The sequence below is a fragment of the Protomyctophum bolini genome, assembly GCF_963924005.1.
Source record: "Protomyctophum bolini genome assembly, chromosome: 10".
Lineage (NCBI taxonomy): Eukaryota > Metazoa > Chordata > Actinopteri > Myctophiformes > Myctophidae > Protomyctophum > Protomyctophum bolini.
This window is the reverse complement of record NC_137871.1, coordinates 7298049-7323617: the sequence shown is the minus strand read 5'-3', so window position 1 is coordinate 7323617 and position 25569 is coordinate 7298049. Positions and strand designations below refer to the sequence as shown.

The 25569-nt window shown below is 43.0% G+C and overlaps 1 protein-coding gene across 2 annotated transcripts in view; it reads left to right on the top strand.

Moving 5' to 3' along the window:
* LOC308322027 (nitric oxide-associated protein 1-like) overlaps positions 1 to 24392 on the top strand; it is a 32920-nt gene extending 8528 nt beyond the window's left edge. Inside the window, exons 4-14 of one of the 2 annotated variants that reach the window (XM_080773207.1) lie at positions 7668 to 7931; positions 8958 to 9196; positions 12542 to 12621; positions 12959 to 13094; positions 15084 to 15248; positions 16026 to 16133; positions 18969 to 19060; positions 19267 to 19398; positions 19604 to 19723; positions 21401 to 21518; positions 23834 to 24392. In XM_080773207.1, the coding sequence (XP_080629333.1) occupies positions 7668 to 7931; positions 8958 to 9196; positions 12542 to 12621; positions 12959 to 13094; positions 15084 to 15248; positions 16026 to 16133; positions 18969 to 19060; positions 19267 to 19398; positions 19604 to 19723; positions 21401 to 21518; positions 23834 to 24087 (1708 nt within the window). In that variant the 3' untranslated portion in view covers positions 24088 to 24392. Of the gene's footprint in view, positions 1 to 7664; positions 7932 to 8957; positions 9197 to 12541; positions 12622 to 12958; positions 13095 to 15083; positions 15249 to 16025; positions 16134 to 18968; positions 19061 to 19266; positions 19399 to 19603; positions 19724 to 21400; positions 21519 to 23833 lie in introns of both variants that reach the window. The other variant, XM_080773206.1, reaches the window with a different exon arrangement.
* The last annotated feature ends 1177 nt before the right edge of the window (positions 24393 to 25569 follow it).

The following is a 25569-nucleotide window of genomic DNA, read 5'->3' as shown; positions in this document are numbered from 1 at the left end:
ATGAATATAAAAGTAAAACAACAACACATACAGTGAGATCTGAACTCAGTGTTGATTCACCACAGAGCAACACGTCGTCACTGTTGTTTTCCTCCACTAATACTATATAAGACGAACAATGTTCGTCGACTACCTTTTTTCACTGACAAACTACAAGCTAAAAAATAACGTGTTCCTTCCACGCGCTACGTCCAACCAGGGAAACTCCCCCCTGTCAGGTTGTAAAGGAGCAACTTGGACACTCAGGCATGAAGGAAGCATGAGTTCAAGTCCGTTGCTCTCCCCTTGTCCCCCATATATGGGGACTAGGTTGGTCTCCCCTTGTCCCCCATATATGGGGACTAGGTTGCTCTCCCCTTGTCCCCCATATATGGGGACTAGGTTGCTCTCCCCTTGTCCCCCATATATGGGGACTAGGTTGGTCTCCCCTTGTCCCCCATATATGGGGGACTATAGGTTGGTGGAGGGTGTGTAGAGCCAGGATCACAGTAGATGATTGACACAGGGGTGAAAAATGGGTTACAAAATCGTGGGATATAAAAAAATAAAAAAGTTAAAAACTAAATAAAAACTAAGCTATGATGACTAAAACTAAATATATTGACACTTTCGTCAACAAATAAAAACTAGACTAAAATGTTAGGAAGGGACTAGTGGACAAGAGATCCAGTATAAGTCATTTTACACTTAGTTTGCATTTTCAGCAAGTGTGAAATCTGTCATTACGGCATATATTCTTTCACAGCGAACGTTTTTAACTCAAATCTTTGCTTCTAGGAGGGGGGTCCCTGGAACTACATATAATTTTTGAGGGTCCTTGACATGAAATATTGAGCACCACTGACATAGAAACATGAGGCATTCCAGAAAACTGTCAGGATTTAGTCTTAGAAGAATCTTTTTGAATTTCGACGTCTGTTCTAAATGGAATACAGATCTCATCTGATCTTCTCTGGTGTCAACAGCAGTGATGTAAACTAGACAACCTCGGAGAGGTCGCAATTTTAAAAAATTGCAGAGTGTGGTTGCCGCAGTGGCTTACATATATATACCCCTCCCACTGATATTGCCAGCCTGTTACAGTTTCAAGTCACACCTTAGATCGTGTGTAAGTAATTCGGAGGGGATTTAACCCCCGAAATTCTGGTTTTCCGACAAACGGTTACATTTATCGCGTTTGCGGCGCCCCCTATGGATGAAAATGGAATTGCTTTTGGAACTCGGTTGAACGAACCACCCCGGACATGTGATTCAAATTTGGGATGGATTGGACATTCCGTTCGTGATTTATGGCATTTTTCGTGATATAGGCCCCTCCTACTGACTTCGGAAGACGATTACGGCCGAACGATACGCACTACCGAAAATCTGCGTTTCTGTTTTAATCGGATGGGTCCAGAGATCACGTGTACAGATTTTTGTGAGATTTGGACAAAATCTGTAGGAGGAAAAGCAAAAAGTGTGTTTTGGACAAAATTCAAAATGGCGGAAAATCCATCATGGCGGAAATGGGCGTGGCCTATATGGGGAGATGCGTCATGACCCAAGGAATCCAGGGAAAAAATAATTTTGATTTTACGACATACGGTTCAAGAGTTATGAGCCAAAAGGTAAAGTGGGCTGTTATAGCGCCACCATGAGGCCGACCTAAAAAAATATATTTTTAATTAATTTTAGTGATAATTAGGAAATATTCCTCCAAGTTTTGTAACTATAGTGCTTACAGTCTCAGAGGGAAAAATACTTGAATGTGATTTTTTGCATTTTTCCATTGAAGTCAATGGGATAATTTAATTCACTAATAAATTCATATCAATTAAACTATACAACATTTCTCTTAGCAAAGTACACGCCATCGATTCCCGATTTTTCCGGTCAATTTGACATATGGCTCAAGTGCGTACAGTCAAAACTGAGGGAGGGGTAGTGCGTCAAAATAAAGACTAGTGGAATAAACTATGGAACTAGAAAGGTCGCAATTTTGAAAAATTGCAGAGTGTGGTTGCCGCGGCGGCTCACATATATACCCCTTCACTAATAAATTCATATCAAATAAAATATACAACATTTCTCTTAGCAAAGATACCCCTCCCGCTGATATTGCCGGCCTGCTACGGTTTCGAGTCACGTCTCAGGTCGCGTGTAAGTCATTCGGAGGGGATTCGACCCCCGAAATTCATGTTTTCCCGACAGACGGTTACATTTATTGCGTTTGCGGCGCCCCCTGTGGATGAAAATGGAATTGCTTTCGGAACTCGGTCGAACGAACCACCCCGGACGTGCGATTCGAATTTCGGATGGATTGGACATTCCGTTCGTGATTTATGGCGTTTTTCGTGATATAGGCCCCTCCTACTGACTTCGGACGACGGTTACGGCCGAACGACACGCACTATCGAAATTCTGAAGTCGGTTTTTTAATCGGATGGGTCCAGAGGTCACGTGTGCCGATTTCTGTGACATTTGTACAAAATCTGTAGGGGGAAAAGCAAAAAGTGTGTTTTGGACAAAATTCAAAATGGCGGAAAATCCATCATGGCGGAAAAGGGCGTGGCCTATATGGGGAGACGCGTCATGACCCAAGGAATCCAGGGGGAAAATAATTTTGATGTTACGACCTACGGTTCAAGAGTTATGAGCCAAAAGGTAAAGTGGGATGTTATAGCGCCACCATGAGGCCGACCTAAAAAATTATATTTTTAATTAATTTTAGTGATAATTAGGAAATATCCCTGAAAGTTTTGTAACTATAGTGCTTACAGTCTCAGAGGGAAAAATACTTGAATGTGTTTTTTTGCATTTCCCCATTCATGTCAATGGGGAAATTTAATTCACTAATAAATTCATATCAAATAAAATATACAACATTTCTCTTAGCAAAGTACAAGCACACGATTCCCGATTTTTCCGGTCAATTTGACATATGGCTCAAGTGCGTACAGTCAAAACTTCTTGTTGTTGTAGGGCGGCAAACTTTGTCTTACTCCAGGTGTGGAATAATAATAATAAAGTGTTACAATTACAAGAGTCTGGTTGCCTCTCCAGAGGCAACCACACTAATAAGTGGAATGAATAATAAAGTGTTACAATTACAAGAGTCTGGTTGCCCTGTTGGGCAACCACACTAATAATATGTTTTCAATGTATTGAGTCCCAGGATGCAGGGATGGTCTTTTAGAGATGAGTCCCAGGATGCAGGGATGGTCTTTTAGAGATGAGTCCCAGGATGCAGGGATGGTCTTTTAGAAATGAGTCCCAGGATGCAGGGATGGTCTTTTAGAAATGAGTCCCAGGATGCAGGGATGGTCTTTTAGAAATGAGTCCCAGGGTGCAGGGATGGTCTTTTAGAGATGAGTCCCAGGATGCAGGGGATGGTCTTTTAGAAATGAGTCCCAGGATGCAGGGATGGTCTTTTAGAAATGAGTCCCAGGATGCAGGGATGGTCTTTTAGAGATGAGTCCCAGGGTGCAGGGGTGGTCTTTTAGAAATGAGTCCCAGGTTGCAGGGATGGTCTTTTAGAAATGAGTCCCAGGATGCAGGGATGGTCTTTTAGAAATGGGTCCCAGGATGCAGGGATGGTCTTTTAGAGATGAGTCCCAGGATGCAGGGGATGGTCTTTTAGAAATGAGTCCCAGGATGCAGGGATGGTCTTTTAGAGATGAGTCCCAGGGTGCAGGGGTGGTCTTTTAGAAATGAGTCCCAGGATGCAGGGATGGTCTTTTAGAAATGAGTCCCAGGATGCAGGGATGTCTCTGAGTCCCAGAGACATTTTATGAGTCCCACTTCAACGACGTTAGGAGTCATATTTTGCCATTTCTTGGTTGTAATGTGGTTATATTCATGTAGAAAACAGAATAATTGATTATTATTTATAACTATAACTATTTAACATGTATTTTTTTTTACTGTACATGCTGAGTACAGTAGTGCATCCCGTGGATGCAGAGGTCGTTGTTTTATTGCGTCCCTTAACCCATTCTGACCGGGAACCCATTTTGGTGCTAGCATCATGTTATGCTTTAGCTATTGAAATAGATAAAGCATAGCTAAATAGCTATAGCAGATCTACAAGCTCGTAGCGCGCCACCGAGTGGCGCGCTACGAGCTTGTAGGTCTGCTATTTTTTGAAAAATCGAAGAACGACTGACATTTTTAGAAAAAAGTTAAAAACTAAATAAAAACTAAGCTATGATGACTAAAACTAAATATATTGACACTTTCGTCAACAAATAAAAACTAGACTAAAATGTTAGGAAGGGACTAGTGGACAAGAGATCCAGTATAAGTCATTTTACACTTAGTTTGCATTTTCAGCAAGTGTGAAATCTGTCATTACGGCATATATTCTTTCACAGCGAACGTTTTTAACTCAAATCTTTGCTTCTAGGAGGGGGGTCCCTGGAACTACATATAATTTTTGAGGGTCCTTGACATGAAATATTGAGCACCACTGACATAGAAACATGAGGCATTCCAGAAAACTGTCAGGATTTAGTCTTAGAAGAATCTTTTTGAATTTCGACGTCTGTTCTAAATGGAATACAGATCTCATCTGATCTTCTCTGGTGTCAACAGCAGTGATGTAAATAATATGTTTTCAATGTATTGAGTCCCAGGATGCAGGGATGGTCTTTTAGAGATGAGTCCCAGGATGCAGGGATGGTCTTTTAGAGATGAGTCCCAGGATGCAGGGATGGTCTTTTAGAAATGAGTCCCAGGATGCAGGGATGGTCTTTTAGAAATGAGTCCCAGGATGCAGGGATGGTCTTTTAGAAATGAGTCCCAGGGTGCAGGGATGGTCTTTTAGAGATGAGTCCCAGGATGCAGGGGATGGTCTTTTAGAAATGAGTCCCAGGATGCAGGGATGGTCTTTTAGAAATGAGTCCCAGGATGCAGGGATGGTCTTTTAGAGATGAGTCCCAGGGTGCAGGGGTGGTCTTTTAGAAATGAGTCCCAGGTTGCAGGGATGGTCTTTTAGAAATGAGTCCCAGGATGCAGGGATGGTCTTTTAGAAATGGGTCCCAGGATGCAGGGATGGTCTTTTAGAGATGAGTCCCAGGATGCAGGGGATGGTCTTTTAGAAATGAGTCCCAGGATGCAGGGATGGTCTTTTAGAGATGAGTCCCAGGGTGCAGGGGTGGTCTTTTAGAAATGAGTCCCAGGATGCAGGGATGGTCTTTTAGAAATGAGTCCCAGGATGCAGGGATGTCTCTGAGTCCCAGAGACATTTTATGAGTCCCACTTCAACGACGTTAGGAGTCATATTTTGCCATTTCTTGGTTGTAATGTGGTTATATTCATGTAGAAAACAGAATAATTGATTATTATTTATAACTATAACTATTTAACATGTATTTTTTTTTACTGTACATGCTGAGTACAGTAGTGCATCCCGTGGATGCAGAGGTCGTTGTTTTATTGCGTCCCTTAACCCATTCTGACCGGGAACCCATTTTGGTGCTAGCATCATGTTATGCTTTAGCTATTGAAATAGATAAAGCATAGCTAAATAGCTATAGCAGATCTACAAGCTCGTAGCGCGCCACCGAGTGGCGCGCTACGAGCTTGTAGGTCTGCTATTTTTTGAAAAATCGAAGAACGACTGACATTTTTAGAATCTGATCTCAGGTCAGAATGGGTTCATCAGACCAGTGTGTGTCCTAGTGGAAACCTCGTATGAATCTGATCTCAGGTCAGAATGGGTTAACTATAAACTGCGTTTTGGGACGCAAAATAGCTACACAGAGTAAAGGTTCAAATCAAGTGTTACTGCGTTTTTTGGCCATAGTGCTATAAGTGCCATTTGTTTTATTGCTTTTTTGTGTGAATATGTTACTACTGTGACTATTATTATTTTATATACATATTGCTTTGTTTTGTTTTTTAGAAAAAAAAAGAAAAAAGAAAGCACTCTTATTGTATTCCTTTACTTGAATATTGCATTGTTCAGTAGAAAGAAGAGACGTGAGAGTGTTTTAGTTTAAAAACCTGTAAAAAGGGGTATAGATATTTATTCATATTTATTTAAGTTAAATGACAAAAGGGTAGACGTAATAAGCCTAGGCTTCAGTCTGTACTCTCCAGACTAAGACAAAACAAATAAGATTCCATTCCAATTATTGGGGTCACGATTCGATTCGATTCAAAATCCAAAAGCAATACAATACAATACAATACAATACAATACAATACAATACAATACAATATATGTATACAATACAATACAGCTGTGCTGATCTGAAGTGACGAGTACTGACTGCAGTAACTTGAAAATGACTCATGAAGACATGATGTTTACTGTGATTAGAGTAAGCTTACATGTCATAATATCACAAACACCATGTAGTGAAAACTGTAACTGTAAGCAGAAAAAATAATCTAAAACAAATAAATTATATATATATATATATATATATATTTTTTTTAGATTTTTGGAAATTCTGAATCAATTTTGAATCGTTCATAACGGGAATCGAGATTCCAATTCGAATCGATTTTTTTTGACACCCATAACTAACCCATTCTGAACGGGAACCCGTTTTGGTGTTAGCATCATATCATGCTTTAGCTATTGAAAAATAGCAGATCTACAGACAACAGTCTTGTCAAAACTCGACTATTGTAACTCCTTACTGGCCTACCAGCATGTGCACTTAAGCCTCTCCAGCTGATCCAAAATGCCGCAGCTCGCTTGGTCTTCAACCAGCCAAAATTCTCACATGTCTCCCCCCTGCTCCGCTCCCTCCACTGGCTCCCGGTCGCTGCCCGCACAGAATACAAAACTCTGATGCTGGCATTCAAAGCAACCAAAGGCACGGCTCCCCCATATCTTGCAAGTATGATCGAACCCTACAAACCCTCCCGCTCACTCAGATCAGCCAACGCAGGGAAGCTGGAAGTACCCTCACTAAAAACGCCGGGACAACGCTCCACACGTCCCAAACTCTTCTCCCTTCTGGCTCCAAAACTGTGGAATGCACTTCCCATTGCAGTCAGAACTGCAGCATCACTCCCAATCTTCCGCCGTAGTCTGAAAACCCACCTTTTCAGACTCCATCATGGCCCATAGCACTTACCCCATCACCCCCTTAGATAGCAATTCTGTAGACTTAGATAGCATTTGATACAGACTTATAGCATGTTATGTAAACAGCATAAGTGCATTGTATGTAGTCATAGCACGTCATAGTACATAATGTATATCATAGTAGTATAGATGTATAGCTTATTTCATTATAGATATTCCACTGTTACGTTCTTAGCTTACGCATGTTTCATGATAAATGTTTTTATGTGATGTATTCCCCATGCTTTTTTGTTCTTACTTAATGTAAGTCGCTCTGGATTAAGAGCGTCTGCTAAATGCCTAAATTGTAAATTGTAAATTCTCATAGCGCGCCACCGAGTGGCGCGCTACGAGCTTGTAGGTCTGCTTTTTTCTTTGAAAAATCGAAGAACGACTGACATTTTTTAGAGAATCTGATCTCAGGTCAGAATGGGTTAATCAGACCCAGTTGTGTGTGTCCAGTGGAAACCTCGTATGAATCTGATCTCAGGTCAGAATGGGTTAATCAGACCAGTGTGTGTCCAGTGGAAACCTCGTATGAATCTGATCTCAGGTCAGAAGAATGGGCTAAAAATGCACCTCTGCTGGTTGTCAACAGGAGGAGGAAGGACCCCGAAGCCCTGAAAGGAGAGCAGAAGATCTTCGGCTCTGCTGACGTGTCGGAGCCCGCCAGCGCCACCTGCTGCTCGGGCTGCGGCGCTGTGCTCCACTGCACCGAGGCCCACACGGCCGGCTTCATGCCCTCGGAGAAGTTCAAGCCCTTGGTCCGCCAGAACGGCCTCCGGGAGGCCGTGTGCCAGCGCTGCTACCTCCTCACCCACCACCAGAGGGCGCTCTCCGTCAAGATGTCTGCGGAGGACTACAGGTAAAGCCCATCGCACACCGTCTGCGGCGCCGCGCGGGGCGGCGCGGCGGACGCAACCGGTGTGTGGTGGGCTTGTGTTGCCGGCTTGTATCGGGAAAGGCTTTAGGCGATATTCCGCCTAAAGTCGTGGTTCCCACGGACCCGGTCCAATTCCTGGGAAATATATATTTTATTTTTGAAAGAAAAAAAAAAAAGAAACGAAATTCCCCAAACCTTGAAAAAGGTTTGGAATTGTTCAAGAGTCCTGGAAACATATGTGGCTATGCATTGTTTTTGGCTATTTATTTTGTTAATGAGTCGATTTTTGCCGAACGGCCTGTGTGATTTTAGCTTATTGTGTACAGGACGTGACGAAAAAAAACAGATCTATAAGCTCACGGCGTGCTGCAAGCGTGACTGATCCTTTGCCCTACGACAGGTGGTGTAGCAGCAAAGATTTGGCACGAGATTTGGAAATTGAATGAGAGCATTCTATAGTCTATGCTTTGTTGTTGCTTAGACTGTCTGTCGTTGTGTTGGAGTAAGAGACTCAATTATTGGTCTGTCGTTGTGTTGGAGTAAGAGACTCAATTATTGGTCTGTCGTTGTGTTGGAGTAAGAGACTCAATTATTGAGCTGCGTGATTGTTCTATACGGTAGGCATTGGAATTGGGTTAAATATTCTGGAAACGTTTTTGTAACTTCATTGGAGAAGAATGTGTGGAAACCCCGACTGTATGAAGGTGGTCAGTGGCACCAAGGCCACTGACCACCTTCATACAGCTCTGTTCCTGCTGGTCAACACTGTAACATCTGTTAATGCAGGAAGGTGGTCAACACACTGTAACGTCTGTTAATACAGGAAGGTGGTCAACACACTGTAACGTCTGTTAATACAGGAAGGTGGTCAACACACTGTAACGTCTGTTAATACAGGAAGGTGGTCAACACACTGTAACGTCTGTTAATACAGGAAGGTGGTCAACACACTGTAACGTCTGTTAATGTAGGAAGGTGGTCAACACACTGTAACGTCTGTTAATACAGGAAGGTGGTCAGTGGCATCAAGGCCCACACGGCTCTGGTCCTGCTGATCGTGGACCTGCTGGACCTGCCGGACTCCGTGGTCCCTGACCTGCCGGGCCTGGTGGGCCGGAACAAACGCGTGGTGGTTCTGGGCAACAAGGTGGACCTGCTGCCGGGCGACGCCCCCAACTACCTGGCCCGCGTCCGACGACAGCTCAGCCACTACTGCAGCCTGGCGGGGCTGGGAGACAACGTTAAAGGTAAGATCTGACCCCAGGTCAGCCACTATACTGCAGCCAGGCGGGGCTGGGAGACAACGTTAAAGGTAAGATCTGACCCCAGGTCAGCCACTATACTGCAGCTTGGCGGGGCTGGGAGACAACGTTAAAGGTAAGATCTGACCCCAGGTCAGCCACTATACTGCAGCCTGGCGGGGCTGGGAGACAACGTTAAAGGTAAGATCTGACCCCAGGTCAGCCACTATACTGCAGCCTGGTGGGGCTGGGAGACAACGTTAAAGGTAAGATCTGACCCCAGGTCAGCCACTATACTGCAGCCTGGCGGGGCTGGGAGACAACGTTAAAGGTAAGATCTGACCCTAGGTCAGCCACTATACTGCAGCCAGGCGGGGCTGGGAGACATTATTAGATTAGATTAGATTATTTGCCCTGTCTGCCCCTCTCTAACATAAAGACCTTATTAATATTCCATTATTTGCCCTGTCTGCTCCTCTCTAACATTAAGACCTTATTAATATTCCATTATTTGCCCTGTCTGCTCCTCTCTAACATTAAGACCTTATTAATATTCCATTATTTGCCCTGTCTCCCCCTCTCTGACATAAAGACCTTATTAATATTCCATTATTTGCCCTGTCTGCTCCTCTCTAACATAAAGACCTTATTAATATTCCATTATTTGCCCTGTCTGCCCCTCTCTGACATAAAGACCTTATTAATATTATTCCATTATTTGCCCTGTCTGCCCCTCTCTGACATAAAGACCTTATTAATATTCCATTATTTGCCCTGTCTGCCCCTCTCTGACATAAAGACCTTATTAATATTCCAATTATTTGCCCTGTCTGCTCCTCTCTAACATAAAGACCATGTTAATATTATTCAATTATTTGTCCTGTCTGCTCCTCTCTAACATAAAGACCATATTATTATTATTCAATTATTTGTCCTGTCTGCTCCTCTCTAACATAAAGACCTTATTAATATTCCATTATTTGCCCTGTCTGCCCCTCTCTAACATAAAGACCTTATTAATATTCCATTATTTGCCCTGTCTGCTCCTCTCTAACATAAAGACCTTATTAATATTATTCCATTATTTGCCCTGTCTGCTCCTCTCTAACATAAAGACCTTATTAATATTCCATTATTTGTCCTGTCTGCTCCTCTCTAACACAAAGACCTTATTAATATTATTCCATTATTTGCCCTGTCTGCCCCTCTCTAACATAAAGACCTTATTAATATTATTCCATTATTTGCCCTGTCTCCCCCTCTCTAACATAAAGACCTTATTAATATTATTCCATTATTTGTCCTGTCTGCTCCTCTCTAACATAAAGACCTTATTAATATTCCATTATTTGCCCTGTCTGCTCCTCTCTAACATAAAGACCTTATTAATATTCCATTATTTGCCCTGTCTGCCCCTCTCTGACATAAAGACCTTATTAATATTCCATTATTTGCCCTGTCTGCCCCTCTCTGACATAAAGACCTTATTAATATTCCATTATTTGCCCTGTCTGCTCCTCTCTAACATAAAGCCTTATTAATATTATTCAATTATTTGCCCTGTCTGCTCCTCTCTAACATAAAGACCTTATTCATATTATTCCATTATTTGCCCTGTCTGCTCCTCTCTGACATAAAGACCTTATTAATATTCCATTATTTGCCCTGTCTGCCCCTCTCTGACATAAAGACCTTATTAATATTCCATTATTTGCCCTGTCTGCCCCTCTCTGACATAAAGACCTTATTAATATTCCATTATTTGTCCTGTCTGCCCCTCTCTAACATAAAGACCTTATTAATATTCCATTATTTGTCCTGTCTGCTCCTCTCTAACATAAAGACCTTATTAATATTCCATTATTTGCCCTGTCTGCCCCTCTCTGACATAAAGACCTTATTAATATTCCATTATTTGTCCTGTCTGCTCCTCTCTAACATAAAGACCATGTTAATATTATTCAATTATTTGTCCTGTCTGCTCCTCTCTAACATAAAGACCATATTATTATTATTCAATTATTTGTCCTGTCTGCTCCTCTCTAACATAAAGACCTTATTAATATTCCATTATTTGCCCTGTCTGCCCCTCTCTAACATAAAGACCTTATTAATATTCCATTATTTGCCCTGTCTGCTCCTCTCTAACATAAAGACCTTATTAATATTATTCCATTATTTGCCCTGTCTGCTCCTCTCTAACATAAAGACCTTATTAATATTCCATTATTTGTCCTGTCTGCTCCTCTCTAACATAAAGACCTTATTAATATTATTCCATTATTTGCCCTGTCTGCCCCTCTCTAACATAAAGACCTTATTAATATTATTCCATTATTTGCCCTGTCTCCCCCTCTCTAACATAAAGACCTTATTAATATTATTCCATTATTTGTCCTGTCTGCTCCTCTCTAACATAAAGACCTTATTAATATTCCATTATTTGCCCTGTCTGCTCCTCTCTAACATAAAGACCTTATTAATATTCCATTATTTGCCCTGTCTGCCCCTCTCTGACATAAAGACCTTATTAATATTCCATTATTTGCCCTGTCTGCCCCTCTCTGACATAAAGACCTTATTAATATTCCATTATTTGCCCTGTCTGCTCCTCTCTAACATAAAGCCTTATTAATATTATTCAATTATTTGCCCTGTCTGCTCCTCTCTAACATAAAGACCTTATTCATATTATTCCATTATTTGCCCTGTCTGCTCCTCTCTGACATAAAGACCTTATTAATATTCCATTATTTGCCCTGTCTGCCCCTCTCTGACATAAAGACCTTATTAATATTCCATTATTTGCCCTGTCTGCCCCTCTCTGACATAAAGACCTTATTAATATTCCATTATTTGTCCTGTCTGCCCCTCTCTAACATAAAGACCTTATTAATATTCCATTATTTGCCCTGTCTGCTCCTCTCTAACATAAAGACCTTATTAATATTCCATTATTTGTCCTGTCTGCCCCTCTCTAACATAAAGACCTTATTAATATTCCATTATTTGTCCTGTCTGCTCCTCTCTAACATAAAGACCTTATTAATATTCCATTATTTGTCCTGTCTGCTCCTCTAACATTAAGACCTGATCATTATTCCATCTCTTTCCATAAAGTCGTCCATCTGATCATGTACTGTATGTAATAATGTAATATTGTCTGTCTCTGTCTTCCATAAAGACCTGATCATGTCTGTATGTAATAATGTAATATTGTCTGTCTCTCTTCCATAAAGACCTGATCATGTCTGTATGTAATCATGTAATATTGTCTGTCTCTCTTCCATAAAGACCTGATCATGTCTGTATGTAATAATGTAATGATCTCTGTCTCTGTCTTCCATAAAGACGTCCATCTGATCAGTGCCAAGACAGGCTACGGGGTGGAGGAGCTGATCTCCAGTCTGCAGCGCTCCTGGAAGTACAAGGTAATTCAGATCACCAGCATGTTATGTAGACGTGTCAATTCAATTCAATTCAATTCAAAGGGCTTTATTGGCATGAGAAAACATACTATCACTATGCAGTGTATACTCACAGTTTATCACCAGCATGTTATGTAGACGTAGCACTCAAAGCAATCAAACACAAGTGACTCACGTGTGACACTCCCAACCTCCCAGTCTCAGGGCGGACACTCTAACCACAATGGCCACTGTCTGGTATAGAGTGTCTATACATTGCAAATTGTGTAAACGGTAAATAATAATGAGTAAATTGTAAATGGTTCCAGGCGGAACTGTAGTAATTAATACATGGTTTCAGGGGGACGTGTATCTGGTGGGGACGGCCAACGCAGGGAAGTCCACGTTGTTCAACATGCTGCTGGACTCCGACTACTGCAAGTCTAAAGGACCAGATCTACAAGCCCACCATAAAGCCACCATCTCCCCGTGGCCTGGTGAGAGACGCACGCACCCTAACCCTAACCTTATGAGTGAAATGTCATTACTGTATTTCTAGTTGGGAGAGGGTTAAAGGGTTTTTTGAGGTTTGGGTTGTGTAGTTACTTTGCCATGATGCAACTCCAAATGTGGACAAGAAATAAAAAATAACTGCTCCAGTGATTGATTTTTGATTGATAATTCAAAATATGCTCCTCATTGACTTACATTGTAGCTAAAACAGCTCTCAAAGTCACTCTTTTAGTACATAAACAAACACAAACAATGTTGATTCAGACAATATAGAGCATCACCAAAACTCATGTAGTTTTATTTTTTCATAAAAATCTTCCTGTTGATTTGTCCATTTTATTGGGAAGAAAACCCGGACTGGATCCGTGGATCCGGATCCAGATCTTCAAATAGTAAAATCAACAGGAATCTAACATTTTTATGAAAAAATAAAACCACATGAGTTTTGGTGATGCTCTATATTGTCTGAATCAACATTGTTTGTGTTTGTTTACGTACTAAAAGAGTGACTTTGAGAGCTGTTTTAGCTACAACGTAAGTCAATGAGGAGCATATTTTGAATTATCAATTTCTAATCACTGGAGCAGTTATTTTTTATTTCTTGTCCACATTTGGAGTTGCATCATGGCAAAGTAACTACACAACCCAAACCTCAAAAAAAGTGGTTTTACCCTTTAAGGTTAGGTTTAGGTGAACCCAGACAAGACTGAGCTTCTCCTCTTCCCAGCTAAGTCATGCCCGAGCTAACTATCTCCGTAGACAACGCTAACTCCCTCCTTACTGGCCTACCGGTATGTGCACTTAAGCCTCTCCAACTGATCCAAAAATGCCGCAGCTCGCTTGGTCTTCAACCAGCCAAAATTCTCACACGTCTCCCCCCTGCTCCGCTCCCTCCACTGGCTCCCGGTCGCTGCCCGCACAGAATACAAAACTCTGATGCTGGCATTCAAAGCAACCAAAGGCATGGCTCCCCCACATCTCACAAGTATGATCGAACCCTACAAACCCTCCCACGCACTCAGATCAGCCAACGCAGGGAAGCTGGAGGTACCCTCACTAAAAACGCCAGGACAACAACGCTCCACACGTCCCAAAGTCTTCTCCCTTCTGGCTCCAAAACTATGGAATGCACTTCCCATCACAGTCAGAACTGCAGCCTCACTCCCAATCTTCCGCCGTAGTCTGAAAACCCACCTCTTCAGACTCCACCATGGCCCGTAGCACTTTCCCTAGCCTAGCCCCTTAGATAGCATTTTATGTCGACTTAGATAGTATTTTTGACCGACTTATAGCTCGTTACGTAGACGGCACTATAATTGCTTTTTATGTAGTCATATAGCACTTTATAGTACACATGTATTATTGTATAATATATAATATAGTATAGTATGTATAGTTGACATAGATACTCCACTGTTACGTTCTTAGCTTATACATGATTCATGATAACTAAACTTTTTATATATATGTGATGTATGACATGCTTTTGTTTTTGCTTAAATGTAAGTCGCTCTGGATCAAGAGCGTCTGCTAAACGCCTACATTGTAAAATTGTAAATTGTGTGCTGCCCCGTGGGAGGTTAAGGGTTAAGGCTAAGGTCATGGTTGGTGCCTTGCATGGTTTCCGCCGCCATCGGTGTGTGAATGTAGTGAATGTAAAACACCTTGCATATAGGCGCTATATAAATGCACCATTTAACATTGTGTTAACCCTTCAGGGACCACTCTGGACCTGCTGAAGTTAGTTTAACATTGTGCTAACCCTTCAGGGACCACTCTGGACCTGCTGAAGTTAGTTTAACATTGTGTTAACCCTTCAGGGACCACTCTGGACCTGCTGAAGTTAGTTTAACATTGTGTTAACCCTTCAGGGACCACTCTGGACCTGCTGAAGTTAGTTTAACATTGTGTTAACCCTTCAGGGACCACTCTGGACCTGCTGAAGTTAGTTTAACATTGTGTTAACCCTTCAGGGACCACTCTGGACCTGCTGAAGTTCCCCATCATCAACCCGACTTCCGCCAGGATGTTCAGGAGACGCGAGAGGCTGCAGACGGCCTCCACGCAGACAGAGGGCGACCTCTCCCCCGAGGAGCTGAAGAGGCTGCAGCACTTCAGCAAGCAGGGGTACCTAGTGGGTAAGATCAAAGGGAACAGGGTACCTAGTGGGTAAGATCAAAGGGAACAGGGTACCTAGTGGATAAGATCAAAGGGAACAGGGTACCTAGTGTGTAAGATCAAAGGGAACAGGGTACCTAGTGGGTAAGATCAAAGGGAACAGGGTACCTAGTGGGTAAGATCAAAGGGAACAGGGTACCTAGTGGGTAAGATCAAAGGGAACAGGGTACCTAGTGTGTAAGATCAAAGGGAACAGGGTACCTAGTGGGTAAGATCAAAGGGAACAGGGTACCTAGTGGGTAAGATCAAAGGGAACAGGGTACCTAGTGTGTAAGATCAAAGGGAACAGGGTACCTAGTGGGTAAGATCAAAGGGAACAGGGTACCTAGTGGATAAGATCAAAGGGAACAGGGTACCTAGTGTGTAAGATCAAAGGGAACAGGGTACCTAGTGGGTAAGATCAAAGGGAACAGGGTACCTAGTGGGTAAGATCAAAGGGAACAGGGTACCTAGTGTGTAAGATCAAAGGGAACAGGGTACCTAGTGGGTAAGATCAAAGGGAACAGGGTACATGACATAACAACCACGCCAAGGGCTCTAATGAAGTACTGTCACCTCATAAACACATGACATAACAAGGGCTCTAATGAAGTACTGTCACCTCATAAACACATGACATAACCACACCAAGGGCTCTAATGAAGTACTGTCACCTCATAGACTGTGTGTGTGTGTGTGTGTGTGTGTGTGTGTGTGTGTGTGTGTGTGTGTGTGTGTGTGTGTGTGTGTGTGTGCAGGTCGTGTAGGCAGGACATTTGTGGCCCCTCCCAGCAGACAGGTCATAGACTTTGATCCAGACAGTCTGGCCTACAGTGAAGAGGACAGTGGAGACCACAGAAGACCAGGTCAGTCACCTTGAAGCATTAAGACAAGATTATACAAATGTCATCTAAATGCTGACGGCTTTCTGATTAAAACCTAGGTTTCTGTGTCAGTGGTGCTCAAACCAGTTCATGTCACGGACCCCAAATATCATGTTGTGTATTCGGCCTGCCTACACCCCATCTGAGTTAAAACGTTCGCTGTGGAAGAATTAAGCAATATCACACGAGGAGGGTGTGGGTTAACGTGATTTATTGCCACGACAGTGATGCGGTCAGGAACGAGACGAAGTTGCAGTTCTACCACAGTTACCCTTAAAACTAAGACAATCGCTGAAAGAATATATATTTTTTAATGACAGATGTGTAGTCACTACGACCACAAATGTCCCAAGAAACTAGCTAGCCTAGCCACCGAGTTTGCTATAGCGCTCTGGGAGAACAGAGCGGCTGAATTCTTTGTTTTGATTATAGGTGGTGAACGGTGCTGGTTTGACCACCGGCTAGAAGGCTGTTTCAACCAATCATATTGCTTCCTCGAAACGACCCGTGCCGGTAGAATATACAATATATTCAAAGATTAGCACATTTCCACAATTTTTGTAGAAGCTTGGTAGAAAGCACAGTGGCCAGGGTTTGTTAACCCATTCTGACCTGAGATCAGATTCATACGAGGTTTCCACTGGACACACACACTGGTCTGATTAACCCATTCTGACCTGAGATCGATTTTTCAAAAAATAGCAGATCTACAAGCTCATAGCGCGCCACCGAGTGGAGCGCTACGAGCTTGTAGATCTGCTATTTTTCAATAGCTAAAGCATAACATGACGCTAACACCAAAATGGGTTCCCGTTCAGAATGGGTTAAAGATGGAGTGCCACCATTTTCTTACACCCTAAAACTTGATCATCAGGTATTATTACAATATAAGGCGGAAGAACTTTTTACAAAAAGTGTACAGTATTTGTTAAAATCATGCTTTTATGTGGACACGCCCACCAGTTCATTAAGTATGCCTGGTTTGCCTGGTGGGTGGTGATGGGTGGTGATCCACCTGAACTGAAGCCGCACCCACAGCTGTAGTTGTATGATAAAGGGGGAGGGGTTAGGGGAGGGGCTGATAGTGTGGTGTCACTATATTACTGTTTACTTCATTGGCCCCGTTTGACTGTCAAGGGTTCAGCCTCCAGGAAGAAACCCTAAATACAAAGTTAATACACCATTGCACATAAAAACAACTCCAGGGTGTCTAATGAAGTACTGTCACCTCATAGACACATGAAAAACTGGAAAAATACAAAAATTGTGGCACTCCATCATTTAAGGAAACCGAGCGCTCTCCTTCCCTAGTTCAGCCTCAGTGATGCAGGATCACTGTCACGCAACCTGGGATTGATATGAACTGATTCATGGTGTGTAGATTATCGCGAGATTTACTACGCGGTCTGATCTGGAACCAGCCAATCGGAGTCAAGTATTGGGACTAAGCGTTTTGCTATTGTCAGGTTCTCGTGTATCAGTAGTTTAGTATTGTATTTATGATAGAAATGCTTTATTTCAACAGCCAAAAGTGTCAAATAATGGTTAGAAGCTGTTTTTCAACAGCTAAAAGTGTCAAATAATGTTTTAGGAGCCGTTTCTCAACAACCAAAAAAAATAGAAAAACAAAATAAGAAAAAACTTTAAGAAAGCGCGACAAAAAGGAAAAAAAATGGAAAAAATAGGAAAAAAAAGAAAACTTGCGCTAGGTTCCAGTGTTTATTGTTCTATGTATTGTTCTAGGTTCCAGTGTTTATTGTTCTATGTATTGTTCTAGGTTCCAGTGTTTATTGTTCTATGTATTGTTCTATGTATTGTTCTATGTATTGTTCTAGGTTCCAGTGTTTATTGTTCTATGCATTGTTCTAGGTTCCAGTGTTTATTGTTCTATGTATTGTTCTAGGTTCCAGTGTTTATTGTTCTATGTATTGTTCTATGTATTGTTCTAGGTTCCAGTGTTTATTGTTCTATGTATTGTTCTAGGTTCCAGTGTTTATTGTTCTATGTATTGTTCTATGTATTGTTCTAGGTTCCAGTGTTTATTGTTCTATGTATTGTTCTAGGTTCCAGTGTTTATTGTTCTATGTATTGTTCTAGGTTCCAGTGTTTATTGTTCTATGTATTGTTCTAGGTTCCAGTGTTTATTGTTCTATGTATTGTTCTAGGTTCCAGTGTTTATTGTTCTATGTATTGTTCTAGGTTCCAGTGTTTATTGTTCTATGTATTGTTCTATGTATTGTTCTATGTATTGTTCTAGGTTCCAGTGTTTATTGTTCTATGTATTGTTCTATGTATTGTTCTAGGTTCCAGTGTTCATTGTTCTATGTATTGTTCTAGGTTCCAGTGTTTATTGTTCTATGTATTGTTCTAGGTTCCAGTGTTTATTGTTCTATGTATTGTTCTAGGTTCCAGTGTTTATTGTTCTATGTATTGTTCTATGTATTGTTCTAGGTTCCAGTGTTTATTGTTCTATGTATTGTTCTATGTATTGTTCTAGGTTCCAGTGTTCATTGTTCTATGTATTGTTCTAGGTTCCAGTGTTTATTGTTCTATGTATTGTTCTAGGTTCCAGTGTTTATTGTTCTATGTATTGTTCTAGGTTCCAGTGTTTATTGTTCTATGTATTGTTCTATGTATTGTTCTAGGTTCCAGTGTTTATTGTTCTATGTATTGTTCTATGTATTGTTCTAGGTTCCAGTGTTTATTGTTCTATGTATTGTTCTATGTATTGTTCTAGGTTCCAGTGTTTATTGTTCTATGTATTGTTCTATGTATTGTTCTAGGTTCCAGTGTTCATTGTTCTATGTATTGTTCTAGGTTCCAGTGCGCCAGCGGTTGAGTTCACTCACAACGAGCTGAAAGGCGCTCACTGGCTGTACGACACACCTGGAATCATGAAGGATAACGACGTGAGTTTAATCTATTCATTAATGTAATTTAATACGACACGCCCGGAATCATGCATATAATTAATTCATTTAATTTGAATAATGAAGGATGTGAGTTCTGATTTGTAGTCTGTCTGTCTGTCTGTCTGTCTGTCTGTCTGTCTGTCTGTCTGTCTGTCTGTCTGTCTGTCTGTCTGTCTGTCTGTCTGTCTGTCTGTCTCTCTCAGCTGCTCAGCCTGCTGACGGAGGAGGAGGTCAAGATGGTCGTTCCCACCAGAGCCATCGTTCCCAGAACATTCGTCCTGAAGCCTGGAATGACGCTGTTCCTGGGAGGAGTGGGACGGGTGGACTATATACAGGTCTGTCTGCCTGCCTGTCTGTCTGTCTGTCTGTCTGCCTGTCTGTCTGCCTGCCTGTCTGTCTGTCTGCCTGCCTGTCTGTCTGTCTGCCTGTCTGTCTGCCTGCCTGTCTGTCTGTCTGTCTGTCTGTCTGTCTGTCTGCCTGTCTGTCTGCCTGCCTGTCTGTCTGTCTGCCTGCCTGTCTGACCCATTGTTCCTCTAACAGGGAGAACATCCCTGCTGGCTGAGCGTGGTTGCCTCCAACCTGCTCCCTCTTCACGTCACCACCCTGGAGCGCGCCGACGAGGTTTACGCCAAGCACGGAGGACGCTCTGCCCTGCTGGGGGTGAGAACCACCACACATTTATTAATATGAATAATTAGTATTCATTATTATTATTATGCTGGGGGTGAGAACCACCACACATTATTAATATGAATAATTAGTATTCAATATTATTATTATGCTGGGCGTGAGAACGAACACACAGCCTGTCCGACACCATTAATAATATTAATTATTAATTATTGTGCTGCACGATTCTTGCTCAAACGTGAATCTACTACAGTGGGTAGTGCCGTCGCCTCACAGCTAGAGGGTCCTGGGTTCGATTCCCGCTGGGGGCGTGTTCCCTCCTCCGCGTCATCAGTGCCCATACCCGAGGCGGGGTTGGGCACTGATGGCGAAAGGGTCTTTCTGTGTGGAGTTTGCATGTTCTCCCCGTGTCCCCTAGGGTAGGTACCCTCACATGTTCTCCCCGTGTCCCCTAGGGTAGGTACCCTCACATGTTCTCCCCGTGTCCCCTAGGGTAGGTACCCTCACATGTTCTCCCCGTGTCCCCTAGGGTAGGTACCCTCACATGTTCTCCCCGTGTCCCCTAGGGTAGATACCCTCACATGTTCTCCCTGTGTCCCCTAGGGTAGGTACCCTCACATGTTCTCCCCATGTCCCCTAGGGTAGGTACCCTCACATGTTCTTCCTGTGTCCCCTAGGGTAGGTACCCTCACATGTTCTCCCCGTGTCCCCTATAGGGTAGGTACCCTCACATGTTCTCCCTGTGTCCCCTAGGGTAGGTACCCTCACATGTTCTCCCCGTGTCCCCTATAGGGTAGGTACCCTCACATGTTCTCCCCATGTCCTCTAGGGTAGGTACCCTCACATGTTCTCCCCGTGTCCCCTATAGGGTAGGTACCCTCACATGTTCTCCCCGTGTCCCCTATAGGGTAGGTATCCTCACATGTTCTCCCCATGTCCCCTAGGGTAGGTACCCTCACATGTTCTCCCCGTGTCCCCTATAGGGTAGGTACCCTCACATGTTCTCCCCGTGTCCCCTAGGGTAGGTACCCTCACATGTTCTCCCCGTGTCCCCTAGGGTAGGTACCCTCACATGTTCTCCCCGTGTCCCCTAGGGTAGGTACCCTCACATGTTCTCCCCCTGTCCCCTAGGGTAGGTACCCTCACATGTTCTCCCCGTGTCCCCTATAGGGTAGGTACCCTCACATGTTCTCCCCGTGTCCCCTAGGGTAGGTACCCTCACATGTTCTCCCCGTGTCCCCTAGGGTAGGTACCCTCACATGTTCTCCCCGTGTCCCCTAGGGTAGGTACCCTCACATGTTCTCCCCGTGTCCCCTAGGGTAGGTACCCTCACATATTCTCCCCGTGTCCCCAAGGGTAGGTACCCTCACAAAAACATGCAGTAATCCTGGTCTCTAAACTGCCTCCCCCTGGCCAGCCGGGGCGCCTGATGGAGGGGAAAGGAACTGGTTGGAATAATGTGTTCCTTCCACGCGCGCTACGAGCTTGTAGGTCTGCTTTTTTTGAAAAATCGAAGAACGACTGACATTTTTAGAATCTGATCTCAGGTCAGAATGGGTTATAATCAGACCAGTGTGTGTGTCCAGTGGAAACCTCGTATGAATCTGATCTCAGGTCAGAATGGGTTAATCGCAGCCAGACCTTTACATTGTGAAATTGTAATTATTGTTTTTTGTTTAGTTATGTTGTTGTTGTTGTTGTCGTCAGGTGCCGATGGGAGGCGAGCAGCGAATGAGGACGTTTCCTCCTCTGGTGTGGGAGGAGTTTACCCTGGAGGGACAGGGTCACATGACCGCCAGCGCTGACCTCACCATGTCCTCCGCAGGTCAGTCAGAGGCCACACACACACACACACACACATTCACCGACACACACACACACACACACACACACACACATTCACCGACACACACACACAAACATTCACCGACACACACACACACACACACACACATTCACCGACACACACACACACACACACACACACACACATTCACCGACACACACAAATTCACCGTCGATGTTTGACTCATACTTCCATATTACCGTATTGGTGCTTTGACTGTCACACAATACTTCCATATTACCGTATTGGTGCTTTAACTGTCACACAATACTTCCATATTACCGTATTGGTGCTTTAACTGTCACACAATACTTCCATATTACCGTATTGGTGCTTTGACTGTCACACAATACTTCCATATTACTGTATTTGTGCTTTGACTGTCACACAATACTTCCATATTACCGTATTGGTGCTTTAACTGCCACACAATACTTCCATATTACCGTATTGGTGCTTTGACTGTCACACAATACTTCCATATTACCGTATTGGTGCTTTGACTGCCACACAATACTTCCATATTACCGTATTGGTGCTTTGACTGCCACACAATACTTCCATATTACCGTATTGGTGCTTTGACTGTCACACAATACTTCCATATTACCGTATTGGTGCTTTGACTGTCACACAATACTTCCATATTACTGTATTTGTGCTTTGACTGTCACACAATACTTCCATATTACCGTATTGGTGCTTTGACTGTCACACAATACTTCCATATTACCGTATTGGTGCTTTGACTGTCACACAATACTTCCATATTACCGTATTGGTGCTTTGACTGTCACACAATACTTCCATATTACCGTATTGGTGCTTTAACTGCCACACAATACTTCCATATTACCGTATTGGTGCTTTAACTGTCACACAATACTTCCATATTACCGTATTTGTGCTTTGACTGTCACACAATACTTCCATATTACCGTATTGGTGCTTTAACTGTCACACAATACTTCCATATTACCGTATTGGTGCTTTAACTGTCACACAATACTTCCATATTACCGTATTGGTGCTTTAACTGTCACACAATACTTCCATATTACTGTATTTGTGCTTTGACTGTCACACAATACTTCCATATTACTGTATTTGTGCTTTGACTGTCACACAATACTTCCATATTACTGTATTTGTGCTTTGACTGTCACACAATACTTCCATATTACCGTATTTGTGCTTTGACTGTCACACAATACTTCCATATTACTGTATTTGTGCTTTGACTGTCACACAATACTTCCATATTACCGTATTAGTGCTTTGACTGTCACACAATACTTCCATATTACCGTATTGGTGCTTTGACTGTCACACAATACTTCCATATTACTGTATTTGTGCTTTGACTGTCACACAATACTTCCATATTACCGTATTAGTGCTTTGACTGTCACACAATACTTCCATATTACTGTATTTGTGCTTTGACTGTCACACAATACTTCCATATTACTGTATTTGTGCTTTAACTGCCACACAATACTTCCATATTACCGTATTGGTGCTTTAACTGCCACACAATACTTCCATATTACCGTATTAGTGCTTTGACTGTCACACAATACTTCCATATTACCGTATTTGTGCTTTGACTGTCACACAATACTTCCATATTACTGTATTGGTGCTTTGACTGTCACACAATACTTCCATATTGCCGTATTGGTGCTTTGACTGTCACACAATACTTCCATATTACCGTATTGGTGCTTTGACTGTCACACAATACTTCCATATTACCGTATTGGTGCTTTGACTGTCACACAATACTTCCATATTACCGTATTGGTGCTTTGACTGCCACACAATACTTCCATATTACCGTATTGGTGCTTTAACTGCCACACAATACTTCCATATTACCGTATTGGTGCTTTGACTGTCACACAATACTTCCATATTACCGTATTGGTGCTTTGACTGCCACACAATACTTCCATATTACCGTATTGGTGCTTTAACTGCCACACAATACTTCCATATTACCGTATTGGTGCTTTAACTGCCACACAATACTTCCATATTACCGTATTGGTGCTTTGACTGTCACACAATACTTCCATATTACCGTATTGGTGCTTTGACTGCCACACAATACTTCCATATTACCGTATTGGTGCTTTAACTGCCACACAATACTTCCATATTACCGTATTGGTGCTTTAACTGCCACACAATACTTCCATATTACCGTATTGGTGCTTTAACTGCCACACAATACTTCCATATTGCCGTATTGGTCCTTTGTGACGTGCCGTGTGTTCTCTGTGTGACAGGCTGGGTAGCGGTGACCGGGGTGGAGGGGGCCCAGATGGTGCTCAGGGCCCACGCGCCCCGGGGGACCGGCCTGGGCCTGAGGACCCCTCCTCTGCTGCCCCACGTGGTCGGCGTGAAGGGCGAGCGCCTCAGGAGGTCCGCGGCCTACAAGACCGCCAAACCCCCCGCGCTGGTGGACACCACGCTGTCCCACAAGGGGGCGACGACGCTCACCGTCCGGAAGAAGAAGAAGAGGAAGGAGAAGAAGAAATGAGCCAGTTCTCAACCCAATCTATCCATAGAGTTATATATGAATAGAGAAGGCACCCGAGTTCTCCTCCCATCCACTTTGCATTAAGTTGCTCAAAAGCGCATGAGGCGATTTCACTCCTCCTTCCTGGTATAGGAACAGAGTGCATTCTGGGATGGATTTGCCTCAAACACATGAACGCGCTGTGCTGTTGACTATCATTGTGCCGTTTGTGCTGCGTTCACGTATGAAACATTCGTTCACGTGTCATGGCCTCAAACACATGAACGTTGCGCAATGCTAGTCAACGGAGCAGCGCTGGCTAGAGCTGCAATGACAAATTGGGCCACTATGTCCATTTGGCCTCAGGGTTTCCTCCGGGTGCCTTCTCTATTGTACATATACTCTAAGAATCTATCCCTAATCTGAGTTCCCAGAAGTTTTATTTCTCGCCACTAGGGGGGGGCGAGAAAAACGACTGTATCCCTAGGCTGTGAGGGAAGTACGTCGCGCTCAGAATCTGAGCGGACACTCCCCTCTCCGGTCTGAAGCTAGGTGGCGCTGTGCATACCATGAATCCAAACCAAACCACAGAACTACAATAAACCACAGAACTTCAATAAACCACAGAACTACAATAAACCACAGAACTACAATAAACCACAGAACTACAATGGCGACAGCAAGTGAAGAATGCGGCGGTACTTTCAGTGTCTCTTTTTGGAAAGAAATCTACACAAAATGTACTTATTAACCGTTTGTTTCCCCTCTCTCTTCTTCCCTGGCGGATCTCGAAGCTACAGATCTCTCGAGACGAAATGAATGATCTGTGCATTTATTTGAAATTGTTTTATTTTATTTATAATAAATCTACTCATTTGCAATAGTATTACTAATCTGAGTCATTGCATCACCCAGGCCCCGTGCATGACGTTAGGAGAGGAATCAGTTGCTTGCTGTAGAACATATTCGCGAGATTCTTTATCACAAACGTCGGCTAAATACATGATGCATGTGAGGCACATAATTCATTAATTAATTGTGTCCGAACATATGTTTTATTAATATTCATTGATTCCTGCCATGAAAAAAATATGTAAATACCTAACATTATGTAATTGAATTGCGATAAATACATAAAAACTTCTCCTCCTGGTCATCTTCTCTGTCGTCATGGGAACCCTCTTCAGCAGCGTGTTCCTCCTCCTGGTCATCTTCTCTGTCGTCATGGAGACCCTCTTCAGCAGCGTGTTCCTCCTCCTGGTCATCTTCTCTGTCGTCATGGAGACCCTCTTCAGCATCGTGTTCCTCCTCCTGGTCATCTTCTCTGTCGTCATGGGAACCCTCTTCAGCAGCGTGTTCCTCCTCCTGGTCATCTTCTCTGTCGTCATGGAGACCCTCTTCAGCAGCGTGTTCCTCCTGGTCATCTTCTCTGTCGTCATGGGGACCCTCTTCAGCAGCGTGTTCCTCCTCCTGGTCATCTTCTCTGTCGTCATGGGGACCCTC